General features: G+C 35.4%; 3 protein-coding genes across 4 annotated transcripts; 2 read left to right on the top strand and 1 right to left on the bottom strand.

Moving 5' to 3' along the window:
• The first annotated feature begins 2,133 nt into the window (after window positions 1-2,133).
• LOC103709808 (F-box/LRR-repeat protein At3g48880-like) lies at window positions 2,134-4,385 on the top strand. Of its 2 annotated transcripts, XM_008795310.4 has the most exons (5): window positions 2,139-2,299; window positions 2,487-2,547; window positions 2,771-2,899; window positions 3,415-3,816; window positions 4,106-4,385. In XM_008795310.4, the coding sequence occupies exons 2-5, from the start codon at window positions 2,498-2,500 to the stop codon at window positions 4,215-4,217; spliced, it is 693 nt and encodes a 230-aa protein (XP_008793532.1). In that variant the 5' UTR covers window positions 2,139-2,299; window positions 2,487-2,497; the 3' UTR covers window positions 4,218-4,385. The 2 variants fall into 2 exon arrangements, with proteins under 2 accessions (XP_008793533.1, XP_008793532.1); XM_008795311.4 differs by lacking the exon at window positions 2,771-2,899 and having other exon boundaries at window positions 2,134-2,299.
• Window positions 4,386-9,410: 5,025 nt separating this feature from the next.
• LOC103709807 (F-box/LRR-repeat protein At3g48880-like) lies at window positions 9,411-11,637 on the top strand. The gene is made up of 4 exons (XM_039114464.1): window positions 9,411-9,511; window positions 9,706-9,780; window positions 10,726-11,142; window positions 11,375-11,637. Exons 2-4 carry the CDS (start codon window positions 9,728-9,730, stop codon window positions 11,493-11,495), a joined length of 591 nt encoding a protein of 196 aa, XP_038970392.1. The 5' UTR covers window positions 9,411-9,511; window positions 9,706-9,727; the 3' UTR covers window positions 11,496-11,637.
• Window positions 11,638-15,629: 3,992 nt separating this feature from the next.
• Window positions 15,630-16,662, bottom strand: LOC103709806 (F-box/LRR-repeat protein At3g48880-like). The gene is made up of 2 exons (XM_008795307.3): window positions 16,236-16,662; window positions 15,630-16,144 (listed from the first exon to the last, which is right to left on the bottom strand). The coding sequence occupies exons 1-2, from the start codon at window positions 16,580-16,582 to the stop codon at window positions 15,667-15,669; spliced, it is 825 nt and encodes a 274-aa protein (XP_008793529.1). The 5' UTR covers window positions 16,583-16,662; the 3' UTR covers window positions 15,630-15,666.
• Between the last annotated feature and the right edge of the window lie 384 nt (window positions 16,663-17,046).

The raw sequence follows: 17,046 nt of genomic DNA, 5'->3' as shown, positions 1-17,046 counted from the left end.
TCATTTGATGTTTAGTTAGAGACCACCAAAATAGATGAACTTTGATTTTTAGGCATTTTTTAGTGCAGATTATCTTTAACGTTTTGAATTTTCAATTTGAATAATGGATCATTGGTTTTGAATTTTTAATTTTTTTTCCAAAGATTTAAAGTTAAAGTATGTAGTCCTACTTCCTCGCTCCCTCTATCTTTATAGTATTTATGCATGTATATACGTACATATATAACTTCTTTTCAGTGCACATTTCCTATAGCCTAGTAAATTGCTTTTTTATTTTGTATGACAATTATTATTTTATAAATAGTTCTATTCACTGCTAGAAAGACTTGAATATGATATTGCACATTTTTGCTTGCATATTTTACTTAAATATTTAAATTAACTCGATAACATTTACTTTTCAAAATATAACTCAGAGAGAGTTTGTATTTATCAAACGAAGGGTTCTCTAATTTGGTTTGCTTTCAATTACTGTATTGATTTTCAAAGTTTAATTCCAGTGATCAAATAGATCTTCACACCACATTGCTGAGTATTTTAGAGATAGAATCTTGAGGATAATCATTGTTGCTCATCCTGGATTTTCTTGGCTGAGGATTTTTTATGTGTGGCTCTCAGACATGATGGCCAGTATTTTGGAGGCACTCAATTTAGGGGCTTGAGCTATCATCTTTGCAATACCAAGGCCTCACAACAATAGACAAATTGATCCTTTCATGCTGATGCTTAATAAGATGCCAAGACATAGTTGATTAGGTAAAGAGTATTTTGTGGAGTCACGAAGAAAATCTCCGGATTTGTAATGTTCAAGGTTCAACTCTCACACTAAATGATGTAACAAGTTGGGCTTCTGCATAATTTTCTTTCTTACATAAGATAATTTTTATGAAATTGGTAATTTCTCTTCTGGGCTAGTTGACGAAGAAAAGGTCTCCTAACAATGCAGTAAATTATATCTACTTATATCATAATATAGAATTATTTTATAATGATAAAATTACCATGCTAATTATTAAAAAATATATTTGATTATAGTATAATATGATAGCACTTTGTTCTTTATAGTTATCAGTTTAAAATTATAATCAGTGCAAGTAAAGTAGTAGCACATATAAATGTTTTATCAAACATGTTACAACATTGCGTAAGTAAAACAATTATTATTGTGTAAAAGCATCCAGAGCTACCGAGTTCATCATTCAACATTAATGAAATTCAAGGGGCAAGAATACCAAATATAGCATTGGGATCAAGTTACACAAGGTATCATGCTCATACTAAATAGAGCCCACTTGACCATGTATATCATTTCCTATTAGTAAGTCATGCATAGGTATTGTTTCAACGCTAGAATGTGACCAACTCATACGGTACCTCCATAATCAGTAAAGGATGACTATTTATACATTGAGTTTACCTCAAATCCAACCAATCATAGTGGAGGAGTCTCCTTCCAGGAGAATATGATCAGCTCTCAGAATGATCTTTGCGTATCTGAGGCCTTTCAATAATCACAATTGGATATTATCCCAAACTAATTAACTTAGCCGTGCATTAAAATTCAATGTTGAGAACTATAAAAATAACCTAATTATAAAACGATGGGAACGAAAAATATACTACTAATATCATAAATGATATGTTATAACTAGACAATGGTTTAATATATAGATATTATACTTGCAGGGAGACGAAGCTGACCAGGAAATTGGATCATCAATCCAAACAAATTTCTATAAAAATGTTAAATAACATAAGATATTAGAAATGGCTATATTCTTCATGAAATGAACATATTGCAAATAGATGCCATAAATATAAAAAGGAAAAAAATTACTATATTAAGGTGTTGCCATTCTTTAAGGTGATAGGCCCTTGAGTCATGGATCCTTAGTTCCAGCATTTAAATTTTCCTTCAAGTAATTAATTATCAAAATATTAAATGTGAAGGAATTACAAATAAATGCTATGCCAAATTGTTGAGGTGGCAGGCTTTTGACTCTCGTGGTCGTGGATTTGATGAAGAGAGAGACAGCTGGGTAAAATGCTTTAGGTGCCGATTCAAAATTCATCCTAATAATGTACCTAACCCAATTAACTCTTCTATTAAAATAACTTATCTATATTTTAGTAATGTACCCAGACCGTCCTCCCTTTCAATATTTTAGTAATGTACCCAGACCTTCCTCCCTTAAGGAATCTGCAATCATCCTCTCTCTTCTTTCAGAGCTTACACTGCGATCATAAACGCTGGTCTTCCTTCCCTCTTCTTATCTCCTTCTCCCAAGGACCAAACTAGGTAATCCTTCTCATGTTTCAAGCAAGAAAAACGCGAATTAGGAACCCTGCTCATGTTTCAAATTCTCGTAGACTTTTACTGCCGTGCTTTTGATCCAATCTACTTGAACTATGATGAGTGATGACTATAAGTTTTCCAAAGATTTGGTACCAACTCATGATGATATTTCCTTTGCTCATCTCTCTAGGTGGCTCTCTCATGGGTCGGGCCGCACCAGTTGCCGATTTTGCCGAGCCAAGCTATCAGAGGTTTGGGATTTTGACCAGTTCTTGTCTGCGTCTGAAGTGTTTGACAAAATTTCTCAACGAAATATCCGATATTGAAACCAATATTCATTTCAAAACCCATGTCGAAATTTATTCGGGGATTTCTTCTTTTTTTTTGTGCGTGTGTGTTTGTGAAGTAACTATTTTTCGTTGCACCTGCATAAAAGTCTATCAAAGAACAAGATTTACTGGTGAGCTACTGCAGGTACAATAATCTTGGCCCATCAAAATGGGATAAATTGTGGAGATTCGGACTTCCACGTAGTTGGAGGCCCTTTGAGGATGCAATTGGAAACAAAAGGGCAATGCAACTCCTCAACCATCATGGAATTGGGTAATGCATACTAGAGTAAGGCATGCATCATGCATGCGATACATGGTATAGATGGATGTGATCCTCCAATCTGATTAGTTTTTCCAATTATTTATGCAATTTGATAGAGAGACGCACTTTTCTTGTTTCTCTGCCTCAGAACTAAACTAAGGTGTATATTTATCTAAAATAGGAGCAGTCATTACTGCTTGGAGATGGATGACACCCCAAGGTGTAGCCTAATAAATACACTTGAATGTTTTGAGTTTGATAGTAGAATTTATACAAATAAACTTCTATATACACCTGCGAGCATGCTTGTACCCACATGCACATAGAGAAGTTGGTGTGTCTAAATTTTAGTGGATAATAACTACTCTTTGCCTTTATTGATAAGAATGAGCAATCCATTATGGTCTTATATGACCTTGGCTTGGAGACACCCAATAATTGATTGCAATGACCAGTATCTTGCACCTTAATCATATTCATAAAGCTCTTTATTTGTTTGCTCAACTGCATCTGTCATTCTCTAGAGTTCAGAACGAAGAAGGAAAGATGAATGCGAGTGAAGAAACAATGAAAAGCGAGCAGGTTATTGACATAAGGAGATGGGAGGACCTACCTCTTGACTGTTTGGTAAATATTTTCAAGAGATTGGGTGTTGAGGACATGACAACTGGTGTTCCTTTTGTATGCAAATCCTGGTATGAAGCTCATCTCAATCCTAGCTGCTGGAAGATACTAGACCTTCGTGCAATGTATAAGTGGCCACAGAGCCCTTTTATTGGGAGGTTCATGCATGAATACCGATTAAAGAAATTCACAACCAGGGGGTTTCTGAAAATTATAATCAATCGTAGCCATAAATCACTTACCGAGCTGATCCTCCCTGATTACCTTCTTCCTCTGAGCGAAATGGTCTACATCTGCAAAGAGTAAGTGCTATATAGAAATTGTTCTTGTTTCTATGTATTTAGCATAGTTTGTATTAGTTGGTTTATCTTATTTTAGCCCTGGATCATCTGAATTTTCATTAATCTCAAAAGTAGATCATCTGAATATATTTTCTTCTTCCTTTTAAACTGAACATTGGACTATCAAGCTTTGTGGACATGAAACTTTTATTTAGCAGGTATAGCTGATTTTCTTTAATGGTAGGCGAATAATACGTGCTTTTGTGTTATAATCTCTAATATATATTTGGCCGTGATTCTCTCAATACAGGTGTCCAATGGCAAATGTCTATGCTTCATGGCACTCGGAACAAGATCCAGGTTTCATCCGCAGTTTTGTGATGACATTTAATGGGGCCGTCAAGCAACACTTAAGTACATAGTGATGTAAATTTCTGAATGTAAATATGTTTCTGGGAGCTTCAAAAATTTATCCTGGTTGATATATAGCTTCTGTTGTTATTCTCTTGTTCTTAGTGACTTTCTTCTAAGAAAGATGTCTTTTATGAAGTAGCTAACAAGAATAGTTTATTGGTTTTTATGGAGTTTTAGTAAGTGCCAACCATATTATGGATGTTGTCCACTATAAATTCTGCAGTTATATGGCATTTCCTTGTCATATCAGCATTATAAACTGGATTATCTTTGTGCATCTACAATTTGCAATAATTGTTCCTCGAATATGACTAACAAGAAAATAACAGCACCTGAATATCTGAATAATAAATGATCAAAACTAATATCTGAATAGTATCCAAATCCAGTTTTAGTCTTGTTTAGCATTACATAACTCTCATACAATTCAAAAGGTAATAAGTGACAAAATCATTATGATTTCGACTTTATTTCCATACACTGCTATCTTTAACTTAGTGGTTTGCATTCTTGAGCCACTAGTTATATGCCCTTTAACCTAAAACTTGTAGGTTAGAATTGTTATAAGATCCACAAAAAGAGTCATATATCGAAGCTGATGCAGTTATTTGGGTGTCCTTTTTTTTTAAAGAAATTTGTTTGTTCTAGAAAATAATAAGAGAAAGCTGCAAGGATTGTATACTTCCATATTTCCATTAAAAAAGGATTATATGCTTTATTTGGATTAATAAAATATGAAATGGAATAACATTTACACCAAATTTATGTATCTGATCTTATATTTGTATTTGTATTGTTAATGTCTGGTTCGCATCTATATCCTTTAGAACAAATATGTATACATGCTATAGCATTCCATTAATATCCATGTCTATATTCATATTTGTCAACAAAGAATGGCTAGGGATTTGTATATACTAATATTCAATCCATGTCCAATCTGTTTTTAGCTCTATCCATGGGCTTTTCACCTCTGTAGCTTACTGCATTTCTATTCCATCTAAAGATGGATATTAAGGATGATCTTGGCTTTTGCTAAAGGTCTGAGTATGGTGGTTGGTCTATCGGACAATCAATCTTCATTATCAGCTTGCATTCAGCTTGAAATTCAGCACAAGTTTAGCGTACTCAATTAGCAAATGAGCTGAGCTAGAGCTAGGCTTGGCTCATTCTAGCTTATCCTACTTAAAATTGAAATATATATGTATATATGTATGTATGCGTGCGTGCGCTTGCGCGCGTGTTGTTTACCAGTGTGTGTGTGTATATATGTGTGCATGTGTGTGTAATGCATTATCTTAATCTTTTTATTTAATTAAAAATACTTGGTATTTATTCATTTTAAATTAACATAATTAATATAAAGTAGAATATATATCAAATATAAGATTAAGATATAATTGAGATAAATAGTTCAAAGTATGTAAATGAAAGCCTCGGGAAATTTTAAGCTTATTGGCTCTCTTAAGAACTATTTTCGACGGAAGCACAAATGGAAATTAAATGAGCTGGCTCAAGCTCTGCTTGATTACAAAGTGAGCCAAACTTGAGATAGGCCTTGCTCGTGTTCAAATGATTTACACCTTAAATGGGAGTAGAGGCAAGGTTCTGATTAGATAGATGGGCTGGAAATTTCACTTCGACTGATAGGTTTCCTCTCAACTAGCATGCACATGACATGCACCTCACCCACCCCCCGAATCCACGCACACAGTTCAACCACCTTATTGCCCCGCTTGGGTAACAAGCCCACGCTACCGAGCTCAACTCTCACCTATCAGGTTCGTCATCTTCCTCAGATCATTTCGGACCATTATCCTCTCTTGATCAAAACTGCTTCCAACACCTACCATCACAGCCCATTCTGGCTCGAGAAGATATGGTTTTCTTATCCCTAGTCCTAAGATATTGACTAGGGGGCTTGGAGGGCGCTAGTGTGCTGGGATGCTATGCGCAAGGTCACGCGCAAATTTGAGCTCACCAAGCGGAGGCTGTAGAGATGGAACCGAGAGCTGGTGGGCAACATCTTTAGATGCTCGACGAGGTGGAAGCTTCTATTGTCGACCTTCAAGGAAAGGAGGACTGTAGTGGCCAGTTATCTAAGGCTGAGCTAGCCAATCTCCTTTAGATGCTGACTATGCATTATTCTCTTTTGCGGCAGTAGGAGGTTTTTTTGTGGCAGAAGTCTAGAATCTAGTGGATTGGGGAAGGAGACGGGAACACCCATTTCTTTCACTGATCAACCATCATTAGGAGGCAGAGGAACACTGTTCGGTCTTTAAAGGGTGAGACTGGGCAAAGAGTGGAGGAGGGTAATACAGATTCTGTTTGACATCTTCAGATCTAAGTGGACGAAGGGCAACGACCGAGGGGTGGCCTCCCCATTCCACCACCGGAGTTTAGAGTTGGGACAAGCCTCACCTTGATGCCGTCCTCCGCTTGCTATGCTATCTTAAAGACACCCCTAGCCTAGGCATTCTTCTTTCTTCTTCTAGTTCTCTTCATCTCATAGTTTATTGTGACTTAGATTAGGCCAGCTGCACCATGACTCGACACTCTACTACTTGTTCTTGCATTTTTCTTGGTTCTTCTATTTTTTAGAAGACAAAAAAACAAGTCACTATCTCACGCTCCTCTACTGAAGCCGAGTATCGTGCCATAGCTATATACAACAACCTGTGTGATGCAGTGGTTAAAATATTTGCTCCATAATCTAGGTGTCGCTTATTTTGCACCTACGACATTGTATTGTGATAATAAAGCTGCTCTTCATATCTCGTATTTGACAGATATAACCAGCTATATAATCCCATGTGATAGAAATTATTTCTTGATTTCGATAACTATGTACATATTTGTAGAGATTTTTTTTATATGGATTATATCATTTTATTGATTTTGAGATATTGATCCCTTTGATGTAGGAATATTAATTCCATATGAAGTATATATAAGTATGTCATCATAGCTAATGAAAGTTAAGCCTTTTGGCTATATATTTGTTTTTTAGCAAAGAAGGCATCTAGTGCACTCTCTGCATTGAGTAATATATGCTTCTCTCTCTCAGATATTGTGAAACAAAGGCAGGGACCAACAGTGTCAATATTGGAACGTAGTGCTAAGCTCCCATTCCCTTCCGAGTCCAGCTCTATGATAGAGAGCAAAGTTGTGGTAGGACAAAGCAACTGCATTACCAGTTAGGAAATTACTCATTGCTTGTTCTTGACACCTTCAACAGGCATCACAAGTTGCAGAAGCTTGATAGTCTTACCAAGTTTAATAAACAGGAAAAATCAATAAATAACTGATACTATATTTTCCAATTTATTTATCATAAATAAGCACTCAAGATCTCCAATTATTGCGTATGTTAAGTCTTGAGATAATACCATATGCCCTTACCAGGACGTAATGCTCAGCCTATTTGATAGCCATCCTTCTCCATGGTTGGAAGGGTTGTACTCAGCCTATTTGATTGCCATCCTTCTCCATGGTTGGAAGGTTTGTACTGCCTTGTGTGATGAAAATTGCACACCATAGAGGATCCGAACTCTTCAACAACCATCTCGTGGCCATATTATCATCCTTGTCATTATTGTTATGAAGCATGGAAGCTGTATTAAGCCCTGTTCAAGATCTCATCATCAATGGTAACAAAAAAAAAAAAAAAAAAAAAAAAAGCCTTACAAAACCAGACTCCAACAAAAGTAGTCTCAGGCTTGGACAATCACTCGACTCGACGAACCTTGGGCCAATTTGGGTCCATTTCCAACAAAATATATGTCTTGTGTAAAATTTTCTTTAAAGGCTTATTTGGTTGGGTATGTCAGATTATGAGGTAATCTAATGATTTCTAGAAATCATTTATCTTAAAAAATAATTACAAAAGAAAATAAATTTTACCATATTTGATTAGTGGAAAAATAACTCTACAAAATGGCAAAAAAAAAAAGATTAATATACTTGGTTGGAGATAATCTTATATGAATAAACAATTCCAATAATATTATCTTTGAATAAATAATTTCAGTAATAATACTTTTTTTTAGTCCATTTATTGTTTATTTATGGCCCACTTACATAAACATTACCAATATTAGTAATTTCAAATATTGAAATATATTTACATAAGTTAACAAATATTTTTAAATTAATTATACATATATTAAAAAATATATTTCTTATTAGAAATAAATTTTAGTATTTTTGGTATATAAATAAATATACTAATTATTAATAAATCATATATTATATTTATTGATAATTGATAAATATTTCTTAATTAATTATTAAGAGTTAATATTTATTAATAAATATATTAATATATTAAATATATTGTAATTTATAAATATTTTAAATCAGTATATTACTATTCAAATAATATGAATATAATTATTATTAATAACATGATATTATTAATATAATAGAAATGAGGATATTTTTGATAAGAAATGATATTTTTAGGTTACTTCTAGGTGGAAAAATAAATACCATGATTTGAGATCTACTATTTATTTTGTTTTATTACTCTATTTTTCATATGATCTGAAATAAATTTTATTTTTTCATACCAAGTTACTCCACTGGGCCCCAAACAATTAGGGGTGGCAATCGGGTCGGGTCAGGCATAAACATGTCGGGTCAAATACAGGTCGGGTCAGAAAACTATAAATCTGAACCCGACCTGTTTATTAAACGGGTCAGAAATTACAAATCTGAACCTGACCTGTTTATTAAACAGGTAACCCGACCCGACCCGTTTAACCTGTTTAATAAACAGGTAACCTGTTTACCCAACCCGACCCGACCTGTTTAACCTGTTTGCCCAACCTGACCCGTTTAACCTGTTTAGACCTGTTTAATCTGTCCAACCCAACCTGTTTAACCTGCCCAACCCGACCTGTTTAGACCTGTTTAGACCCGTTTAACCTGTTTAGACCCGTTTAACCTGTTTAACCCATTTAACCTGTTTAGACCTGTTTAACCTGCCCAACAGTTAAACGGGTTAAACGGTTTAAACGGGTCAGACATCTAAAACCCGTATCCGACCCAATTAATAAACAGGTTAAACGGGTCGACCTGTTTACGACCCGAACCTATTTAGGCCAAACCCAAACCTGTTTATGGCGGGTCGAACACGGGTCGGGTTGGCGGGTCGGGTCATATTTTGCCACCCCTACAAACAATTCTTGGAGCAGGAGCTAACCAGACACGCACTGAACCACGCCCTGCTCTCTCTTTCTCTCTCTCGCGTTGGGACGATCCTCTGCGAGTTTACGCTTGCGCTGGAGAAAACATCTCCGTAAGTTAGAAATCCTCTTCATGTCTTATGCTCCAATATTTCCCCAACTGGTTTTTGATCTAATTTGATCTTTCTTTTGACCTTCTTCCCCTTTAAGTTTGGTCACGGCAGAAACCCTAGATTGTGGTGAAAATAGATATCAAAATAATTGGTATCAACTCGTGGTGATTTCTTCTTTCTCTCTATATTTGCAGTACGATCATTGATGTTATTCTAATGGATGCGTCCGCACCATATACCGATTTGGCCGAACCAAGAGCTCCGAAAAGGTATTATCCGCTTCTCTTTTTCAAGGATGTTTGGGATTGGTTACTTCTCAAGGGGAAACATCCATTTTGTTAATCTAATGCTCAATCTGCATGTTAGGATGTTAAAAAGCAAAATTTTTATGTGGGAATTTTTAATGGTCTTATATGACGTTTGCTTATAAAACATAATGGATGATAGTGATGACCAGTGGTTAAAACTGTGATTTTCTTCATATATCTCTTTGTTATTCACATTCTTTAGATTGAAGAATGGGCGAGAAGCTAAAAATTTGGGGCGGAGGGGGTTGAGATTTTGTTGATCTAATGTTCAATTTACATGTTAGAATGTTTAAAAGAAAAATTTTGATGTGGGAAATTTTTAATGATCATTGGCTTATAAAACATAATGGATTATAGTGATGACCAGTAGCTAAAACTGTGATTTTATTCATATATCTCTTTGTTATTCACATTCTTTAGATTGAAGAATGGAGGAGAAGCTAAAACTAATTTGGGGCGGTGGGGGTTGAGATTTTGTTGATCTAATGTTCAACTTACATGTTAGAATGTTAAAAAGAAAATTTTGATGTGGGAAATTTTTAATGGTTTTATATGACATTGGCTTATAAAACATAATGGATGATAGTGATGACCAGTAGCTAAAACTGTGATTTGATTCATATATCTCTTTGTTGTTCACATTCTTTAGATTGAAGAATGGAGGAGAAGCTAAAAATGGGATTTTTTTTTTTTTTTTTTTTTTTTGGGGGGGGGGGGGAGGGGGTTGAGATTTTGTTAATCTATGTTTAATTTACATGTTAGGATGTTAAAAAGCAAAATTTTGATGTGGGAAATTTTAATGGTCTTATATGACGTTGTTTTATAAAACATAGTGGATGATAGTGATGACCAGTAGCTAAAACTGTGATTTTATTCATATGTCTCTTTGTTATTCACATTCTTTAGATTGAAGAATGGAGGAGAAGAGATGGATCTAAGTGAAGACACGATGAGGGGTGAGAAGGAAACTGGGATAAGAAGATGGGAGGACTTACCTGTTAACTGCTTGGTGGAAATTTTCAAGAAATTGAGTATGGAGGACATGACAACTGGTGTTCCTTTTGTATGCAAATCCTGGTATGAAGCTCATCTCGACCCTAGCTGTTGGAAGATTCTAGACGTTCGTGGGATTGATCCATGGTCAGGGAGCCCTTTTATCGAGAACCCTTTTATTGAGAGGTTCATGCACGAATACCGTTTAACGAAATTCACAGTCATGGGGTTTCTGAAATTTGTCATCAATCGTAGTCATAAATTAGCCACCAAGCTGATCGTCCCTGATCGCCTTCTTCCTCTAAGTAACTTGGTCTACTTCTGCAAACAGTAAGTGCTAACCACTAACTACGATTTCTTCATGCTCATCTTAGTTTGTGTTACTTGGGTGTATCTTCTCACAGCCATGGCTCATCTATCTCATGTTAAACTTAAAATAACTTACTTGGTCATAGACCATTCATGTGCTTAGCTGATTTCCTTTTGAGGATGGGGTTGCAATATCTATATTTATATTATGGTAGATTTTAAATTATATTTGATGACAATATGTTGCATACAGATGCCCTATGGTGAATATTTACGCTTCGTGGCAGCCAGAGCAAAATCCAGGTCTTATCCGTGGATTTGTGATGAAGTTGAATGAAGTAATCTCGCTAAACTGTAGGAATTTAGAGTTGTAATATATCTGTAAGGAAGCATGCTTCTGAAAGATTTGTAAAAGTGTTGATTTAATCCTCTTTTGCAAAATGCTTTTTGTAAACTCTATGGTTTTATGTAATTTATGGCCTGAATAATGTCTAGCTCTGATATTGTTCTCTCATGCTTAATGGTCTTCTACTGAGCAGCTTACATGAAATTTTCTTGCTATTCATATAGTTTTAATAAGCACCAAGAATGTTATTGTTGTTTCTTATATGAGATTTTCATGCATATGATGCTTATTTGTAATATCAGAATTATAATTTGTAGAATAATTGTCCTTATGTAGTGGATTATTCTATTCCATGGATACCTGTCCATATAATATGAAATTATTTGTGTGACATGTTTGGGAGCACTAACACCAGATTGAAAGTTATAATATTAAAAACTTGGTGCTTGGGCTTAGAAGACATTAAATTTATAAAGCTATTTAGCGTTTATGGACATGATTTGATCCTCAAAAATCACAGGTATGATTTTTGAGTTCCTTAAACTTTTTCTTTTTTTTCCTTTTTAAGTGTTTCTTGTTAGACCCCACTTGTAAAGCATTCACCTAAAAGGCAAATAATCAAGTGGTTGAGAGAAGAAGAAGAAGATACATAAAAAAAAAAACTGTAGAATCAATATTGAGCAAAACAATGTCAGCGAGTATCTTTCACAACTGGCTGAACCTTCTTAAGAACTCTTATTCTTTATAACTCTCCCTGATGTAACTAGTTCTACAAATTTTTTGTTATAGGACAAAATGCTGTTATATAACTCTTAGATATTTTCAAAAAAATCATTTTCATAGTTCAATGCAATATGCAGTATCTTAAGTGGAAAAATAGCCAAAACTAATCATGTATGCCTCTCCCGATTTCCTGGAGTTGATGTAATGAATCCTCTTAGCCATTTGTTCCAATATGTAAGCAGGGAAACAAGAAAACAAAAAAATAAATCATATTGGAATCCTTGAGAGCGAGCATCTCTTAGATGCTGCTCTAATTTCTAATTTCTACCGTCTTATTTGACATCTTTATATCTCTGCCTTCGGCATTTCATTTCTTGACTTCTCAAATTACTGAAATTGTTTCATGGAGCTAGCTTTTAAGTCCATAATATGGTTGTCAATTTGGTGCTGACAATAAGATGTGTGATTTAAAGGCTGTCTTGATGGACTGGCCTTTATACTGACGGTTAAAATAATGATGATTGATCTTTTTTTTAAAAAAAATATTTTTCTGAAAATTAAACAGGATATGATGTTAAAATTTAGGCAATATTTATGATGCTTTTTAAAGAAGGCAAATTCTTTTTTTTTTTTCAAATGAACTTGAAGGTGATGCCTCAATTTTTTGAGCTTGAAATGCTATAGTAAAAATATAATATAAAAGGGAATAGTTTAGATAATTAGTTCATATCACGACAGGGGAATTGCTATGAGGATTGTCAGACTGAGCCGCTCAACAAACTGGTCTATATTTTCAGATGTGTTGGACAACATGTAAGAGTAGTACTGATCCTTAATGAAGACACCATTGAACTATGTTCTTTTTCCATCAGCCTGTACTTCTGTATCCCTATTCTTTCTTGGTGTCCAAGTTGCAGTTACTCAAACCTATGGATTATCAAGAGCATGAATCCAAGAAAGGAATGAATCAAACAGGAAGGTTTACTGCTATTTCATCCTCGAAACATGATGTAAAAATCTAAAGATATTTATGAAATCCACCAGTAAATTTCATATCTATCAACGGCACAATACATTAGATTACATACAGTGAAATTGTAGCACAAAACAAATGAAAAAGAGTTAGCACGATTAGGAAAACTTTTGTATGGTTATAGTGCATGATTTCATTCATTGAGAACGATGATTTGGGAGTTTCCACTGCATCATTTTGTTTCTATTGAACCCAAGTTAGTCCTCTCCATTTTCTGTTATTGAACAGTAGCTTCAAACCTTGCTCAAACGTGGATTAATTAATTTTCAGACACTGACATTCTTGTAAGAAATGTGTTTCCTTTGGTGAAGTTGGCCATGAGCTTTTGTTACAGGTATTAGTTGAAGCAAATAATCCTAGGAAACTTAGGGAAGCAACCATCATACAATGAGTATAATATGTTGATCTCCCTCATTCTTCTCATGATTATAGCCTTCTTCTTAGGCCAATATGATTTTCTTAACAGCAAATTCCTAAGATTTGGAAGATTTAACAGTAGTTAATATATGTTTAATTTTGTTATAACCAAACATCCTCGGCCCAGAAAATATCTTAGAATTCTACAACAGAAGGCGGCTTGGGTTCCATTTCAATCTTCTTAAGATCCTTTCAATTTTTTTTTCCATTTTTTTCCCACAGGCTACAACATGTGTCCCATGTTCCTACATCAAAATTAGCAAAACAACTGTCCTTAATATCTGACATCTATTATTATTTCACAGCATAGCCCAGGACTTGTATGAGAAATAGAGCCTAAGGCCAAGGAGAAGAGAAAGAAGTGGGACAGCCTAGTGGAAAAACATGAGGACCATGGATGTCTTTTTCATTGGATCAAAGTGAAGAGAAACCTAGAGCACTGACAACCACAAACTCAATGTGTGCAGATCCCATTGACTAGACAACGGTGGTTGCAGAAGCTTAAAATAACCTTAGTGAAGCTTGGTGGATAGAGAGAAGAATACATATTTGATGCAATATATTGACCACATTCTTTTAACAATACACTTGCATTTTCCATTTCTACGATTTGGAGAGCTGATGAACTCTTAGAAACTGAGCTGAATCTATGTTTGCATTTAGACAGAACCGAGTCGATGCTGCTCATCAACAAGCTGGCTGAATTTTTTCTTTGTTGAATCTCATGTTGTGGACGAATTGACTCGGAATTAATTAGAAGGCGTAGGCTCACCTAGATGATATAGCTTCTGAAGAGTGCTTCTCAAATGTTGATTGAGGTTGGGGCAATGTTTCTGTCCAAACCTTAGTAAATTGTGGGGTGTTATCCAACTTCTCCGCTTTTATCCTTCTGAATTATTATCTTTCTTCGGTTTATATGATCCAAATCCATGTTCTTGAAACCGTATTTTTAGCCGACCACTAATTTTGACAGGCTCATAAAAGATTAACCCAAGACTACAGCATCACTTTCCAATTCTCATGAGTTGAGGAAAGAACTCTTGGAAGAGTTTACATTGGACAAAGAATGGAAAGGTCATTCTGTAAATGGAAGAGCAACAGGGAGTCTACCAAAAAATGAACAGGGAACATGTAGTCGTCCATGAGAAAGCAGTAGACTACATTTATGTGCCATAAACTTGATAACTCTTACAGCATACTCTCTATGCCCCTGTGCACTGTAAAAGGATACAAACCAATAGCTGGATATAGGAGGTCATATTTGTTGGATGTTGTTAGTCATAAGGAGGGAGAATATGTCATCACTAATCCCATCTGATTTCATTTACTGTGGGGTTTCATTAATTGGCAACAATGACATTAAGGGCTCGTTTGGTTCGCGGGAAGTATTTTCCCTCCTAGGAATATGATTCCTGGGAATCAGATTCCTAGGAAGAGGATCCCTAGGAAAGTACTTTTGGCATGTTTGGTTAACCATGGGAAAGTGACAAATTTCCAAAGTGCTTATGTTTGGTTGACCATCCACTTTCCTAGGAAAGTTATGTATAATTCCTATTATGCCCTTAATAAAAATTAGGTCTTTAATGCCTCTTTAATGCTTCTTTAATGCTGAAGGGTCTTTTTGGGAAAAAATAAAAAAGGAGTGATTCCCACCTCATGGGAAAGTAACTTTCCCATGTTTCTCATGGGAAAGACTTTCCCATGAAATGTGGGAATCATATTCCCATGGGAATACAACTTTCCCATCTCTCTCCTTTGAAAACTCCAACCAAACAAGAGGCATTTCATTACTTTCCCGTTGACCACACTTTCCCCCCTCCTTTTCCTGCGAACCAAACGAGCCCTAAAGCTTTCTTTGGATTTCCAAGTTGTAGGTGGTATACAAAATTTTGGACCTTGAGAATCTCAATTAGTCTCTTGAATTTCCCTATAGTCCAGTCTCATTAATAAAACTAGAAGAAGATTCCATATGATGGCACCAGTAAGAAAGGAGCACAAAACAACAACCTCCCTATAATTATGATCATCATATAACATGCACATAATGGAGATCACAGTCATCAGTATCATATCCAAAATCAACATATAATTTTGATCCGTTGTGCTCGAAGGTTGTGATAGTAGAGGCCCTTTTCAGAACCTCCTCATCTGCTTCAAAGCCGACGCAGTCGTTCACAATCAGTTTCTCCAGCTCTTTGCAACCATCCACTATTGCTAGCAACTCTTTCTTGCACAAATATGACCTGCTAAGGCACAGATACTTGATCTTTGGAAGGGACTTTGTGATAGCCAACACATCTTCCTTCTTTATAGAACCAAACATCCTTAGTCCATTGAAACTCTGGCAATTAAGACTGATCTGGGTGGCAATTTCTGAGAAAGATGAAGGCTTCGATTCCATCTCAAGCTGCTCGAGATCCTTCCATTTCCCTACAAGTTCAGGAATGTGTTCTTCATCCTCCAACATTAGTTTAGGCAGGACAGCTATCTTCAATATAGGACACCTGCAAGCATCACATAATGATTTAGATTAAGTGAAGTAAAAGCCTTAAACCTCAGCAACAACAGCAATAGGCATAGGTTCTTAGTCCTTGCCGATCTGAAGCATGAACTAAGTCCTTCAATGAAGCACCAAACAACAGAGGAAATCTAAGCTCAACAACATCTCCATGGCTGCGGTTGATGGCTAACTTCATGAAACCTGAGAAGGAGAAATGGTGCAGAGAGTACTGTCTCATGAATCTCTTTGAGAAATTGCTCCATGGCATGAAGTCTAACTCCTGGAAGTTGAGCACTTTCCAGCAGATGGGATCGAGAGAAGCTCGATACCATGATTTGCACACGAAGGGCACACCAAGAGTCAGTTCTTCGATGCCGAGTCTCTGAAAGATGTTAACCAAGCAGTCGAACTCCATGGCTTCCCATCTCCTTCCCTCAGCCATGTCTGTTCTACATCCGTCCTCAAAACCTGGCTGCGGAAAAACAGGAAGACGGTTCTTTAGGACCACTTCAATGGAGAAATCTCTAGAGGCGTAGAATCTAAATATTATCACATTAAGGACTTTTTTTTTTGGTTTGCAGAAAAAAAATTTTCTGGTCAGAATATTTTTTCGAAAAAGTTGATTTCTGAGAATATGTGTCTAAAAAAATAATTTTGGTATATTTAGTTGACTATAGGAAAGTGGTTATTCTAAAATGATTTATATTTGGTTCAGCATATGCTCTTTTTTTTTTGAAAAAGTTGTATGAAATAATTATATCCTTAATAAAAAAAGATCTTATTTATGGATTTTGATGGCTAAATAGTTGTTTTAGAAAAGACAAAAGGATTCCAATTTTCAACCGGTAGAAAAGTAGCTTTTTAATGTTTCTCATGAGTTTTTCTTTTCCATGAAACAAGAAAATC

This window comes from Phoenix dactylifera, chromosome 16 (genome assembly GCF_009389715.1).
Source record: "Phoenix dactylifera cultivar Barhee BC4 chromosome 16, palm_55x_up_171113_PBpolish2nd_filt_p, whole genome shotgun sequence".
NCBI lineage: Eukaryota > Viridiplantae > Streptophyta > Magnoliopsida > Arecales > Arecaceae > Phoenix > Phoenix dactylifera.
This window is presented reverse-complemented; position numbering and strand designations above follow the sequence as displayed.